General features: G+C 45.6%; 1 protein-coding gene and 1 long non-coding RNA gene across 2 annotated transcripts in view; one reads left to right on the forward strand and one right to left on the reverse strand.

Moving 5' to 3' along the window:
- The window catches only part of LOC309564269 (uncharacterized protein), a gene marked incomplete at its 3' end in the record, with an annotated part of 105,503 nt that extends 95,709 nt beyond the window's left edge, over positions 1-9,794 (forward strand). Inside the window, exons 4-5 of the mRNA XM_082268892.1 lie at positions 6,836-8,176; positions 9,785-9,794. Of these exons, the coding sequence (XP_082125018.1) occupies positions 6,836-8,176; positions 9,785-9,794 (1,351 nt within the window). The remainder of the gene's footprint in view (positions 1-6,835; positions 8,177-9,784) is intronic.
- Positions 9,795-9,868: 74 nt separating this feature from the next.
- LOC309563237 overlaps positions 9,869-15,782 on the reverse strand; it is a 566,624-nt gene continuing 560,710 nt past the window's right edge. Inside the window, exon 3 of the long non-coding RNA XR_014225713.1 lies at positions 9,869-9,970. This is a non-coding gene — a long non-coding RNA (uncharacterized lncRNA). The remainder of the gene's footprint in view (positions 9,971-15,782) is intronic.

A 15,782-nucleotide genomic window follows, 5' to 3' on the forward strand; every position in this document is an offset into this window, starting at 1 on the left:
GTTATTAGTGTAAATCTTGTACTGTTATGCTGATTTAATCTTTCTAGGAATTAGATATAAAAATAAATTAATTGTGGATCTGTTTTATGAAACAGTGAAGGGAACAAAATGTCTTCCTCATCCCCTTAGATAATCCAATCTATTTCTCATTTTTAAAACTGTACTAGAGGAATGACCACTGGATTGCTGAGTCAGGCCAATTATTAAGTAGTTTACAGTAAGTCTGTCAACTCGCCCATGCATGGCAAAGTGACAATGTGGCTAATTTACTAAATGAGTGGAGAATGTTCACTTTGCAAAGTGAATTTTCAATTAGCTTAGTGAAAGAGGTGAATGTGTTCCGATTTCGATTATCCAATCATGTGCCACCAAAAACTGGATTTTTGTACTTACCGTAAAATCCTTTTCTCGGAAGTTCATCCACAGACACAGCTCCATATCTTCTTTAGACCGCTGGGTTATGCTCCTCCCATCAGGAATAGGGCACTAGGCAGGAAAAAGCTTTACCACGCCTATGGGGGCTGTCCCTGCAGGCATAACCCCACACACTCTGCTACAGCCTCTAGTTTTGTTGCAAGCAGTGTTTAGAGAACAAAAAACCCCATACACATTTAGAAGCAGAAGGGAGGGTGCTGCGTCTATCGATGAACTTCAGAGAAAAGGATTTTACGGTAAGTACTAAAATCCAGTGTTCTCTATGTTCATCAACAGATGCAGCTCCATATCTTCTTTAGACCATTGTGATGTCCCAAAGCAGTATTTTCATGAAGGGTGGGAAGACAACTCAAAGAAGAACGTAACTCCCCAAAAGGCTAAACGTAGCCAACCAGGTAATATGGAGCTCAACCAGGAACAACTGGAGCTCACCTAGAAAAAGCATACACCCTCAAAGAGAACAAAAAGATTCACTTTATACAGCAGCCTGCAAAACCTTGCGGCCAAAAGAGGTATCCGAAGATGCTAACACATCAACTTTGTAGAATTTTGTGAACGTATGCACAGTCGACCAAGTTGCCGCCTTGCAAACTTGCATCACTGACGCCTGATGTCAAAAAGCCCAAGAGGCACTCTGCGATCTAGTAGAATGTGCCTTAACTGGGAAAGGAGGAACCTGACCCTTCAGCGAATAAGCCTGAAAAATCATCTGCCTGATCCACCTGGAAATGGTCGCAGCAGACACAGCCAATCCCTTAACAGGTTCCTCAGCAAGGACATAAAGAGCATTTGATTTTCTAAAAGACTCAGTAACCGCCAGGTCTGATTGCCCAAACCACATCCAAAGAATGCAAGGTAATTTCCTTGGGATGCTTGGGCTTGGGACAGAGTGAAGGCAGTACAATGTTTTCATTCAAATGAAAATCAGAAACCACCTTAGGGAGAAGAGATTGATTTGGTCGAAGTACTACTTTATCTCTGTGGACCACCAGGTAAGGTGAACAGCAGGACAATGCCGCCAATTCAGACACTCTGCGGGCAGAAGTGATAGCCACCAAAAAGGCAACCTTCTGAGACAATGAAAGCAGAGGAATCTCCCAAATGTTCTCAAAAGGAGGCTTTTGAAGAACAGATAATACCAGATTTAGATCCACGAAGGTAGTGGGGACCACCTCGGAGGAGCCATATGGTGAACTCCCTGAATAAAGGTATGAATCAAAGCATGCGTAGCTAACGGGTGTTGAAAATATATAGCCAAGGCCGACACTTGGCCTTTGATAGTGCCAAAAGCCAACCGCTCTTCAACCCCTTTCTGCAGAAAGGCCAAAACCATAGCAACCGAAAACAAGCGAGGGTGCACTTTCAGCAATCCGCACCATGAAATGTATGATTTCCACATACGATGATATATCTTCCTGGGGGTTGACTTCCTAGCCTTCAATAGCGTAGGAATCACAGAGTCAGAAAGACCTCTATCCCTCAACAGCTTGCTTTCAACAGCCATGCCGTTAAAGCCAGCGACTGTAAAGCAGGATGGGAGATTGGACCTTGAGACAGCAGATCTTCCCTGAGATGAAGTCTCCAAGGAGCATCGGCATCTGTTGCATCGGCCAGAGGATCTCAAGATCTGGCTACCAACCTCTGCACCTTCTTGTTGAGATGAGAAGCAAACAGATCAACCTCGGTTGTCCTCAACCGGACACACAGGAGATGAAACACCTCCGGGTGTAGGGACCACTCCACTTGATCCAACACCTGACGATTCAGGTAATCCGCTTGCCAGTTCTCCACACCTGGTATGTGCACAGCAGAGAGGGCTGGGACAAACTGTTCCGCCCAGGCCAAAATTTCGGCCACCTCCCTGGCTGCCAAGACACTCTTGGTGCCCCCCTGGCGATTGATGTAAGCCACAGCCGTGGCATTGTCTGATTGAATCCGAACTGGACAATCTTGCAGACAAGTCGTCCAGTGGCTCAGACAAAGCTTTATTGCTCTGAGCTCCAAAACATTTATCCCTGGTATGTGATAATAAAGAATTGGAAGTTTTATGGAGTTGTTGGCTGTCCTCTTGCTTGACATTTCAATCTTATGGCGTTGGAGAGATCGCCGCAGCCTGTGCACCTGTTAGACATTTCCTTCTACATAATGGCTCCACTGTTCTGAGCGATGCGCCCTTCTGTTTGTTGTTAAGCTGAAATATATTACAGTTTTGTAAAGGAAAACTAAACCCACTTACCGAAAGAAAGCTCAAGTCATAAAAGTTCAAAAACATTTTAAATACCTAATAGTTTAAATACTTATTTAAACAAACCATTGTTTTCTGCAATGCTTGTATTTACAGGACCTGCATCTAAGGCTGGGTTTGCATATGTGTGGGCACGGGATCATGCCTGGGGTCTGGTGCATGTCTGTTAACTGGTTCAGGTCTGATTCAGGTCCAAATGTTTGCCTAAATTCGCACCTGAACCAAACCCAAACACGCACAGGACCCTTTTGCAGTCCACTCCCCCCCCCCCAGACTTGTGTCAACCAGCTCCATTGAGAGCCGGTCACAATCGCCAGTCATGGGAATTGGATGCGGGAAAAATCGCATCCAATCCGCATATATGTGAGTCCAGCCTGAGGGTCAGGAGGGCAAGGTCCTTCCCTTAGTATACAGCCACTCTCTTTCAAATGCCCCATCTATAGCTTTGCCCAGCCAGGCACGCTCCCCCGACGACATCTATTCTCAGATTAAACCCAAAAATGTAATATATTGCAGTTTACCAATCATTAGATGTGATGGCTGCATGTGTTTTCTTTTTTTTTCCCCTCTGTTTTCACCTAGTGATTTGGTCAGTAACACACCACCTGTAATAGAGAAACCCCAGTCTGGACAAAGGAGCACAGGGAGCACAGGGAGCACAGCAGGCAGCAACATTGTCAATCTGGGGGGAGGGGCGTGTTAACCCTTTCACTGCCAGAGCTGTTTTTATGTTTTTTACGACACATGTTTAATAGGGATGATCGAACTTTTGAAAAGTTCGGTTCGACCAGAACACCCGAATTTTCCGAAAGTTCGGCCCGGATTTCAGAACCCCATTGAAATCAATGGGACCCGAACTTCCGTAATCAAAAAACACCATTTTGAAGCCCTAAAACCCAAATAAATGCCCCTAAAAAGTGCCTTGGGTTCTGGGTCACGCCCCAGGGACTATTAATCACACAAAAAAAAGTTCTTAAAAATTGTCATTTTTGATAGAGAGCCAATTATTGAAAAAATTATTGAAAAAAAAATGAGATTTCTTTGCATTTAGTGTCTGGGGGGGTCTAAAAAGTGTACCTGTGAAGTTTCAGCTCTGTAGCATGTTCAGAGCCAGAAAAAAAAAAAGTTTGTTTGTATTATAATTAATATAGAACAGGGATATGGCTCCGCTATTTTCACACCTTACTGGTTTTGTAGCAAGCGTTTTTTTTGGGCTTTTTTTGGGGGTCTTTGGAGGCAGGCATAACATCAGAACTTCTGTGTAGGGGTATATATACACACACACACACACACACATGTATGTATATATACGCATACACATATATAGGTGTGAAAGTAGCAGAACACTATGCTTGCGCTAATTAAATAATTAACACCCATATGGCTTCTCTGCTATAACACCTATATGTGTGTATATGTATAAATACATATAAGTGTGTGTGTATATATGCCCCTATACAGAAGTTCAGATGTTTTGCCTGCCTCCAAAAACCCCAAAAAAAACACCTGCTGCAAAAACACACCTGGGCGTTTTTGTAGCTGGCGTTTTTTTGGGCATTTTTTGGGCGTCTTTGGAGGCAGGCATAACATCAGAACTTCTGCGTATGGGTATATATACACACACACATGTATGTATATATACACATACACATATATAGGTGTGAAAGTAGCAGAACACTATGCTTGTGCTAATGAAATAATTAACACCCATATGGCTTCTCTGCTATAACACCTATATGTGTGTATGTGTATAAATACATGTAAGTGTGTGTGCATATATACCCCTATACAAAAGTTCAGATGTTTTGCCTGCCTCCAAAGACCCCAAAAAATGCCCCAATAAAAACGCCTGCTGCAAAAACACACCTGGGCGTTTTTGTAGCTGGTGTTTTTTTGGGCGTCTTTGGAGGCAGGCATAACATCAGAACTTCTGTGTATGGGTATATATACACACACACACGTATGTATATATACACATGCACATATATAGGTGTGAAAGTAGCAGAACACTATGCTTGCGCTAATGAAATAATTAACACCCATATGGCTTCTCTGCTATAACACCTATATGTGTGTATGTGTATAAATACATATAAGTGTGTGTGTATATATACCCCTATACAGAAGTTCAGATGTTTTGCCTGCTTCCAAAATGCCCAGGTGTGTTTTTGCAGCAGGCGTTTTTTTGGGCTTTTTTTTTGGTCCAATCACGGGCTTTTAAAGCCCATTTTCTGTCCCATTGCTATTTGGTCGGTACTGGTTACCCAATTCCGAACTTTTTCAGCACCACTTTGTAGCAGCTTTAAAAACGTCCCATCCGGGAATCAATCGTGTTGGTGTGGTGAGAAGGCGCTGCCCGACTTGCTAGGTGGCTGCCAACAGCCTCAGTGAACCTCAGCCTAGCGCTCCATCCGTCCTTGCCCCTCCCCTACGCGTGACGACACAGGGAACCACGTGTCTTCATCACATTCATCACATTCCCCCACTGGCATTATTTTGATCGGAATCACATTATTGGTTTTTGTACGTTTATATATTTGTGTCTTTTCACATTGGGCACTTCATATAAATTATATATATTTTTTTAATGGTTGGATGTACCCGTTTAACATATATTTAGAGTCTATATATTTTTTTATGAACACATACATTGGAAGTTTTTTTGTTTACCTATTTATTTATTTAAGAATTGCTCTGAGATCACACATTCGTTTGTATATATTTTTTGCGCCTCATTTGTATTCTATATCTTTTACACTGTGTGAGATAGTGGAGTGCTTGCAGCAATTATATTATTATTTGGTTGCTCATGGGACCTTTTAATTACAAGGGGCAAAGGGTTAAATGTGTGCCTAGCCAGTGCCTGTGTACTGTGTGGTAGGTGATTTTACTAGGGTAAGGCATTGATCCATGTTCCTGCTTTTCCTTCCCTACTGATAGAACGGCATTCTGTCTTCTTTACATAGGCAGATCACCGTTCTGTCACTCTGCCTAAAAAAAGGCGGGTGCCGGTGGACATCGAGTCCGCGGTACCCGCAGATCATCTCCCGCTATAATCACAGCAGAAATGGTTCTCCGGGGGCGTGCATGCATGCCTCACACCTGGAAGTGCAGGATCACATATTAGGTACATGATCCTGCGCAGCAGAGCCACTTTGCTGCCGAATATGTAAGTTATATGAAATTATATTTTCTGTAAGCAGGCACACTAGAGAATAAAATTGTGGTAGTTACAATTTGGTATGTTACATGATACGGGGGGTCGCAAGGGTCTAGGAAATTTCAGTAAAAAATACACTAAAGTTACTTTTAGGGCACACAAATGCAATAACTTACTCAATTTAGAAAACTTAAACTAGAAAAGATGAGGTTGTGCTGGGTAGAAAAGATAGATACTCAACACGTCAAATCTTACAATTGTGTGTATCTGTGAAATGGTGTCCGATATACACACTCCTGGTGTAAAATCCCCCGCTGTTAGGTCAGCAGGTATGACATACAGACCTGGCAGTATGACGGATAAATGTACTAGCAGATTTAGATACACTAGCAATTTTAAGTCAAACTCAGCCTGACACTTTATACCCAGTTAGAACAAACAGTTTTTTTCCTTTGGAAAAAGGTTTTACAAGCATAAATAAATAAACGAAAGCTAATAATTGTAAGCACCCCTGCCATTTTTAAATGGTTTGTCACATCTCTGTAAACTGATAGTCTGCATGAGAGCTTGCTCTTTTGAAAAAAAACAACAGATTTACTGGCTGGATTATCAGATGAAAATAGAAGAAAGAAAAAAAAAAAATGAATGCAGCCATCATATCCAACCAAGAATTAGTAAGCTGCAATATAATACATTTATGCTTTGAGGTTTAATACTGCTTTAAGGGGCTGTTGAAAAGTGAATTCTTACATTGTTGATCAGTAGGAAGACTATCCTCCTCGCAGACAGCTAAAAAGATCATTAATGCCAGAGATTACTGAGAGACAAATATTCTTCATTGCTCCACCCCTAGAAAACTCAAGAAAAGCCCTAGGGTTCCACAGAACACTGGTTTAGAAAGGACACACAAGAGATTTATAATCCTGGAGCATGTCTTTAATTAATGATACATTACTCTTTTTAATGCATGGTTTTCTTTATGTCTAACTTTTCAGTGACAACTTAGAGAAATCCTTGATGGATCGTCTACAGAAGCTTCAATGCCATTTTACTTGGAATCTGCTTGGAGAAGACGTAGACATTGATAATGTGGAAGAAAGGCTAAATGACCAGATTGTGTTTTTGCCAGATGCACTCAAACACAGAATGTATAACCTCCTGGCTTACCTAAAGCATCTCAAAGGAGACCATAAGGAAGCTATTCTCCAGCTCCAAAAAGCTGAGGCACAGTTACAAGAGTCCAGCATATCAGAAGATGAAGATGTTAGGAGAACTGTCATGTATGCTAACTTTGCCTGGGTTTTCTACCACCAGAACCAGAATAACAAGAGTTCCACCTATGCTGAAAAGGTGGAAACCATTTTAAAGCAATATGAGTCTCCTCCAAAGAAAAACACTCTTCTGTTAGATATATATGGTGAACAAGGCTGGACTTACTTATCCTTTATAGGAAAATACTATCAGAGGGCTGCTGAGTGCTTTGAAAAAGCTCTAGTACTTGACCCAGAAGATCCAGAATTGAATTCAGGTTATGCCATGGCTGTGTATAGAATGGAAAGTGTCAGCTTAACCCATTACACAGAAAACAGATCTGTTGCACTCTTGGAACGAGCTGTCAAACTAAATCCCAGAGATACAGTGGTGAAGGTTCTCCTTGCATTGAAATATCTAGATATGAATAACTATGATCAAGGAGCTGTGTTAATAGAACAAGCTCTACAAGAACAACCAGAATCTCCATATGTTCTTCGAAATGTAGCAACATTTTACAGAAAAAATAGACAGACAGATCAAGCAATTGCAATATTGAAGAAAGTACTCAGTTTAACTCCTACCTCCAGCTCTGTTCATTATCAACTTGCCAAGTGCTATAAATTTTTGATAAGGAACACCTATTGCAATAAGCAGAAAAACACTGAAGCCATTGAAAATGCAATATTTCACTCGGAAAAGGCTGTCGAGTTAAACAGGTCATTTGTGGGAGCTCACATTTTATTGGCTAGTGTATACATGATATCTAATGAACACCAAAAGGCAAAAGATGAATTTGACAAAACTCTGACCATGAATAATATCAGCCCTGAACAGAAACAAGAACTTCATTTATATCGGGCAAAATATTTAAAAACTGAAGAAGTAAGACATTTTAAGGAAGCGATAGAGATACAAAGTCCATCATGGTTTAGAGAAACTGCCATAAAAGAACTGGAATGCCTTGCTGAAACCACGATTGTCCAAAATTCAATGGATGCCACTGGACATGATTTGCTTGGGTACATCCAACAACAAAGAGGACAGGGCATTGCAACAATGAAGTACTACAACAAAGCAGTAAGGTATTTTAACCAGTTCTGGACCGGAAGGATTTGCCCCCTTAATGACCAGGCCATTTTTTGCGATTCGGCACTGTGTTATTTTAACTGAAAATTGTGTGGCCATGCGATGCTGTACCATAAAAAATGATGTAATTTTTTTCCCCACAAATAGAGCTTTCTTTTGGTGGTATTTGATCTCCTGTGCGATTTTTATTTTTTGCACTATAAACAAAAAGAAAGTGACAATTCTGAAAAAAATATATATTTTTCATATTCTGCTATATAACATTCCCAAAGAAAAAAATTTAGAAATCACATTTTTTCATCCTTCTAGGCCAATTTGTATTCTGCTACATATTTTTGGTAAACAAAATTGCAAAAAGCGTATTTCTAGTGGTTTGCACAAAAGTTATTGCATCTAAAATCTAAAGATTTATGTAATTTTTATAAATTTTTTTTTACTAGTAATGCCGGCGATCTGCGATTTTTAGCGGGACTGCGACATTGCGGCGGACAGATCGAACCCTAACTGACATTTTTGACACTTTTGGTGGGACCAGTGACATTACTACAGTAATCAATGCTAAAAAATATGCACTGTTACTGTAATAATGACATTGGCAGGGAATGGGTTAACCTAGTGGGTGATCAAGGGGTTAAATGTAAGCCTAGGGGAGTGATTACTAATTGTGGGGGGTTGGGCTTTTGAAATGACCATAGAGACCTGTGATCCTATACAGTATATAGAAGGTTCACAGGCGTTCTGTGATCATTTCAGAGAGAATGGTCAGCTGTGTTTACAACAGCTGCCCATTCTTCTCTCTCAGCGGGGAGCGATCGCGGGTGGCCGGCGGCAATCACGGCTGCCCGCCTCATGCATCGGCATCCCCGCTGCTTAGTGGGGGCGGAAGCGCGCAGCCGGCGGCGTGTGCTCGCCCCTCAGCACCACTCGCGAGACCGACGTACCCCTACGTCAGTTCGCGCAGGAGGGGCTGCCTGTCACAGTATATCTGCAGTGGGTGGTCCGTAACTGGTTAAAGCGGAGTTCCGGCCTCAAAATCGATTTTGAGCCATCCACTTGCTAAAGGGGAACCTGAAAAAGAAATGGGTACTTTTTTTTTTTTTGGTCACTTACCTTATTATAGAAGAAAATATACTCCCCTTCCTTCCACTTCCTCCCTCTGCGGCCGCGACCCGCGCCGTCACTTCCGGTTTGCGATGATTCCTGGGAGCTTAACGTCATCGCTCCCAGGAATCAATGCGCCTGCACCGGCCCCGCTCGTCACTTCCGGTGCAGGCGCAGTATTCACTGCTAAACAGCTTCTGGGCATGCCCAGAAGCTGTGCAGGGTTGCCGCGCCTGCACCGGAAGTGACGAGCTGGGCCGGTGCATTGCATTGTGGGACTCCGACTTCACAAAGAGGACATGAAGAGGGACGCTGCGGCTTCAGCTGCCCACCCCTGAGATGGCAGCACTGGAGAAGAAATTTTCAAGGTAAATATTTCTTCTTACAGTTAAGTGCGACCTGGGACAGTTCAGAGGCTATCCATTATGGAATGTACTAGCCCTGACTGTCCCGGGGGTATTTTTAGCTCAAATTGACTCCCAAGGCCGGAACTCCGCTTTAAGGAAGCGGTAGAGATACAAAGTCCATCATGGTTTAGAGAAACTGCCATAAAAGAACTGGAAACCCTTGCTGAAACCATGATTGTCCAAAATTCAATGGATGCCACTGGACATGCTTTGCTTGGGTGCATCCACCAACAAAGAGAACAGGGCATTTCGGCAATGAAATACTACAACAAAGCCCTTCTACTGGAACCAGACAACCAGTCCAGGAGTACTTAGAAGCTTGTTCTGCATTGCAAGCCACATTATCATGACATAATATTGTTCTATTAATATTGTTCTATAAAATTAGAAGATGAGAATGTGCTAACTGCATTAAGCTATAACAATCATTATTTGATCTGATCTCAACTGCGCTGAATATTGAAAATGTGCCTATGATTACTACACTTTATATTTATTTTAGCAAGGCCCTACTCAGGGCCGGTGCAAGGATTTTTGACACCCTGGGCGAAGCCTCATTTTGCCGCCCCATTGGCGCGGCCCCATTGGCTCCGCCCCTGACTCCACCTCCTTTGCCCTGCCCATTTATTCCCCTACCTTTTTAATCACTGCTACCCAGGGTCGGTGCTAGACTATTATGCGCCCTAGGAAAGATCAGCTACTGCCCCCCCCCAAAAAAAATTAAAACTTCTACCATTTTAATCACAGTAGAAAATATTAAAACAACTAAACATGAAACTGCTACATTTTAAATATTTAAATTGCAAAAATACATGCCATAAGATGCCAAAGAGACAGACCAATCCAGCAAAGAAACATCCAAAACCAGCAGTGTGACAGGTGGTAAGGGGCCAGTGTGATAGGTGGTGAGCAGTGTGACAGGTGGTGGGGGGCCAGTGTGATAGGTGGTGAGCAGTGTGACAGGTGGTGGGGGGCAGTGTGACAGGTGGGGAGCAGTGTGACAGGTGGTGGGGGCCAGTGTGATAGGTGGGGAGCAGTGTGACAGGTAGGGGGGCCAGTGTGACAGATATGGGCGCCAGTATGACATGTGGTGGGGGGCCAGTGTGATAGGTGGGGAGCAGTGTGAGAGATTGTGTGACAGGTAGAGGGGCCAGTGTGACAGGTGGTGGGGGCCAGTGTGATGGGTGGGGAGCAGTGTGACCGGTAGGGGGGCCAGTGTGACAGGGGGTGGGGGCCAGTGTGATTGGTGGGGGAGCAGTGTGACAGGTAAGGGGGGCAGTGTTACATGTGGTGGGGGTGCAGTGTGACATGTGGTGGAGGGGCAGCATGACATGTGGGGGGCAGTGTGACATCTAGTGCGGGGGGCAGTGCGACATCTGGTGTGGGGGGGCAGTGTGACATCTGGTGCGGGGGGGCAGTGTGACGTGGTGCAGGGGGCAGTGTGACATGTGGTGCGGGGGGGGGCAGTGTGACATGTGGTGGAGGGGCAGTGTGACATGTGGTGGAGGGGCAACTTGAAATGTGCTGGGGGGCAGTGTGACATGTGGTGGGGAGGCATTGTGTGACGTGGTGCGGGGGGCAGTGTGACATCTGGTGTGGAGGGGGGAAGTGTGACATGTGGTGTGGGGCGGCAGTGTGACATGTGGTGCGGGGGGCGGGGGGCAGTGTGACATGTGGTGTGGGGGGGCAGCGTGACATGTGTTGCGGAGGGGCAGCGTGACATGTGGTGCGGAGGGGCAGCGTGACATGTGGTGCAGGGGGGCAGTGTGACATGTGGTGCCGGGGGGCAGTGTGACATGTGGTGCAGGGGGGAGTGTGACATGTGGTGGAGGGGCAGCGTGACATGTGGTGGGGGGGCAGTGTGACATGTGGTGGGGGGCAGTGTGACATGTGATGGAGGGGCAGCGTGACATGTGGTGGGGGGCAGTGTGACAGGTGGTAAGGGGGCAGTGTGACATGTGGTGCGGGGGGCAGTGTGACATGTGGTGCGGGGGGGGCAGTGTGACATGTGGTGCGGGGGGTGGCAGTGTGACATGTGGTGGAGGGGCAGTGTGACAGGTGCAAGAACTTCACTCACTGTTCGTGCCAGCTTCTGAATGTATGTATGTATGTATGTGTTCTTAATGAATAGGGAGGAGAGAGGTGCAGGCACGTTGCATTCCTATGTCAGCCAGAGCATTTTGTGGTTGCCTGTGTGTTGTCCCGGGGGTTCAATGACTGCTGATTAGAGGCACACACCTGTCAAGTGTTCCCCGCCTCGGGGCTTGGTGTGTAAGTGGGACGACCTCCCCCTCCCCGTTTTTAGAAAGAGATTCCCACACTTTGTTCGAGTCGCTCCTCCCCTTCAAAAAACTCTCACAAATGGCCGGGTAGTGAAGGTAGACTGGAGCAGAGCGGAACGCCCACAAACACACCGCTCTGTGTGTGTGAGCGCCCTCCGCACCCTGGAGAGAACAAGGCATGGTCAAGCTCCCGGCGGAAAGTATGGAAACCAGCGGTCCTGGCTGCGCCCCTAGGTGGCAGTGCGCCCTAGGCGGCTGCCTAGTTCACCTAATGGTAGCGCCGGCCCTGGTCCTATTGCATAAATCTGGTGTTAATAACCAATTATGATTTACTACAAAAGAAATTGATATTAGTGTAAATCTTGTACTGTTATGCTGATTTAATCTTTCTAGGAATTAGGTATAAAAATAAATTAATTGTGGATCCATTTTATGAAATCGTGAAGGGAACAAAATGTCTTCTTCATCCCCTTAGATAATCCAATCCTATTTCTCATTTTTAAAACTGTACTAGAGGAATGACCACTGGATTGCGGAGTCAGGCCAATTATTAATTAGTTTACAATAAGTCTGTCAACTCGCCCATGCATGGCAAAGTGACAATGTGGCTAATTTACTAAATGAGTGGAGAATGTTCACTTTGCAAAGTGAATTTTTACTTAGCTTAGTGAATCAGGTGAATGTGTTCTGATTTTAATTATCCAGTCATGTGCCACCAAAAACTGGATTTTTGTACTTACCGTAAAATCCTTTTCACAGGAAAAAGCTTTACCACGCCTATCGGGGCTGTCCCTGCAGGCATGACCCCACACACTCTGCTACAGCCTCTAGTTTTGTTGCAAGCAGTGTTTACAAGACAAAAAACCCCATACACTCAGAAGCAGAGGGGGCGGGTGCTGCGTCTGTCGATGAACTTCAGAGAAAAGGATTGTACGGTAAGTACAAAAATCCAGTTTTCTCTACGTTCATCGACAGACGCAGCTCCATATCTTCTTTAGACCATTGGGATGTCCCAAAGCAGTATTTTCATGAAGGGTGGGAAGACAACTCAAAGAAGAACGTAACTTCCCAAAGGCTTAACGTAGCCAACCAGGTAATATGGAGCTCAGTAACTGATCAGGTTGAAAGAGAACCGCTCCGATGAGAAAGCAATCCCACAAACATCCAACACAGGTGCAGGCAAGGATCCGCAATCCAGGCAATAGCAATGTGAGAAGGAAAGAAGCCGCACTTCTGGTTGTAGATGTGAAGTATTAAAATACAGTTTTATTGATATCCAAAATAAGACAATAAAAGCATATGAAGCATACCCACAATAGCCAGAGACATGGGGAAAAAAGTGCACAGCGGTTAACGCGTTTCACGGAAACGTCCGCTTAGTCGTAACCAGGTTACGACTTCTTTTTTGGATATCAATAAAACTGGATTTTAATACTTCACATCTACAACCAGAAGTGCGGCTTCTTTCCTTCTCACATTAATATGGAGCTCAGCCAAGAACAACTGGAGCTCACCTAGAAAAAACATACACCCTCAAAGAGAACAAAAAAGATTCTCTTTAAACAGCAGCCTGCAAAACCTTGCAGCCAAAAGAGGCATCCGAAGATGCTAACACATCAACTGTAAGAGACGCTCAGTGCGCATGCCCAGGCACACGGGAAGCAATGTGCGAATGCGCATGCGCCAATGCGCGAACACGCCAATGCGCCAATGCGCGAACGCGCCAATGCGCGGACGCGCGAACGTGCGTACGCAACGTGCGCACGCAATTGGCGCCAAACGGCCTATTTATACCAGGCGGTGACAGGAGCACATTGCTGAGTGGTCTTTCAGCTTGTGTTCCTGTTTACCTGTGCCCTGACCTGCTTGTGGATTTCCCGTTACACCGACCCGGCTTGCCTTTTGACTCTCCTTGGATTCCTGCCTGCCTTGTGACCTCAGCCTGTCTTTGACCCTGCCTTGCCTTATGCCTTTGTACCTTGCTGCCAGACTGTGTACCGACTTTGGCTTGTATCCTGACTCCGCTTCTGCCTCACGTTCCTGTACCCGTGCTGTCCGGCTGTTGACAACCCCTTGGCTTGTGTTCCGATTTCGCTCCTGCCTTCTCATCCAGCATCACCGAGTTCCAGTTTCAGGTGTTCATCCGGTGATCCACAGCCATCAGTCTTCTGCCAAGACATCACCTGCTATACCGGCCCTCGTGCCACTCTGTGTCCTACACAGCCTGTCATCTCTATCAGGGGTGTTGGACAGGAGGTGCAAGAGAAGCCCCCTCTACAGCTTGGTCTCCACCAGGTACGTGATAGTACCACTCAGCCAGATGTCGGAGACCGAGAGAGGGGCTTCACCTCTAGAGGCAGTATGCCAGCAACTTGCTTCGCTTACCCAAGCAGTCAAATCCTTGCAAGAGGGTTACTTCCAATTAGAGGGTCGCATCCAATCCATGGCTTCTACCCCGGCAACCCCGGCACCTGGGACCTCCATGCCCGAACGGGCTCTATCCACACCTTCAGTGGTTTTGCCACCACCGGAACCTCGGGTACCTGCTCCAGAACGATTTTCGGGTGACCGACACAAATTCCGGGCTTTCAGGAATTCTTGTGAGCTATACTTTGCCCTGCAGCCACGGACTTTCTCACTTGAATCCACCAAGGTGGGGTTCGTAATCTCTCTACTTCTCGGAGAGCCGCAATCCTGGGCCCACCGTCTCCTGGAACAAAATGATATAGCCTTGAACAGCATCTCATCATTTTTCGAAGCGATGGCGCAGCTTTATGACGACCCCCAGCGATCTGTTACAGCCGAAGCAACCCTACATACATTACAACAAGGCCGCCGCCCTGCTGAGGACTATGTCGCCGAATTCCGCAGATGGGCTTCCGATACAGGCTGGAATGATGCAGCCTTACGGCATCAATTCCGTCTCGGCCTATCAGAGGGCCTTAAGGATGAACTTGCCAGAGTGGGTACGCCTGATTCTCTTGATGACCTTATTAGTCTTACTATCCAGCTTGACCGCAGGCTCAGGGAGCGGAGAGTGGAAAGAGCTGGAAGTTCCAGACCTACCTGGATGTTGCCTCAAGTGCCGTCACCTCCGGCTTTTCGTCCACCTGTCGCTTTCCCCACAACCTCCAGTGTGGAGCCCATGCAACTCGGACTTTTACGTTCTCCACTAACCACTGAGGAGAGATTGCGAAGACGCCGAAACAACTTATGCCTCTATTGTGGGGAAGCCGGACATTACCTTCAGACCTGCCCGTTGCGGCCTAGTAAGTCTCAGTTTGCTTTTCTTTCTTACCTTGCAAACAGTTCTGGGAAGGATCTGTCCACTCACATTACTCTACCTCTCTCACTACAGATTCTCGGAAAGAACATCCAAGTCCCAGTCATTATTGACTCCGGCGCTTGCAGCTGCTTCATGGACAGTGACTTTGCTCAGCGTCATCAGATCCCTCTGCAAGCGAAAACCCGTCAGTTATCTATCCATCTAGCTGACGGATCCCATCTCAAGTCCGGGCCTATAACCCAAGAAACCTGCCCATTACTGGCTATCTCTAATAAAGGCCACCGAGAATACTTGTGCTTGGATATTATCCCATCTCCTCTGTTCCCTATCATTCTCGGTATCCCATGGCTACAAGCACACAATCCTCAGATAAACTGGAAGTCAGGAGAAGTGGCATTTCCATCCACCTATTGTCAACAAAACTGCTTCCAGCCCAGTCCAGGGAAACCTGCATCACTTTTGGGCCTGCAACCTGATCCCTCTGCATCCCAACTTGTGCCTGCAGCTTACCATGAGTTCTTGGAAG

The sequence above is a fragment of the Pelophylax lessonae genome (assembly GCF_965119305.1).
Source record: "Pelophylax lessonae genome assembly, chromosome: 9".
Classification (NCBI taxonomy): domain Eukaryota; kingdom Metazoa; phylum Chordata; class Amphibia; order Anura; family Ranidae; genus Pelophylax; species Pelophylax lessonae.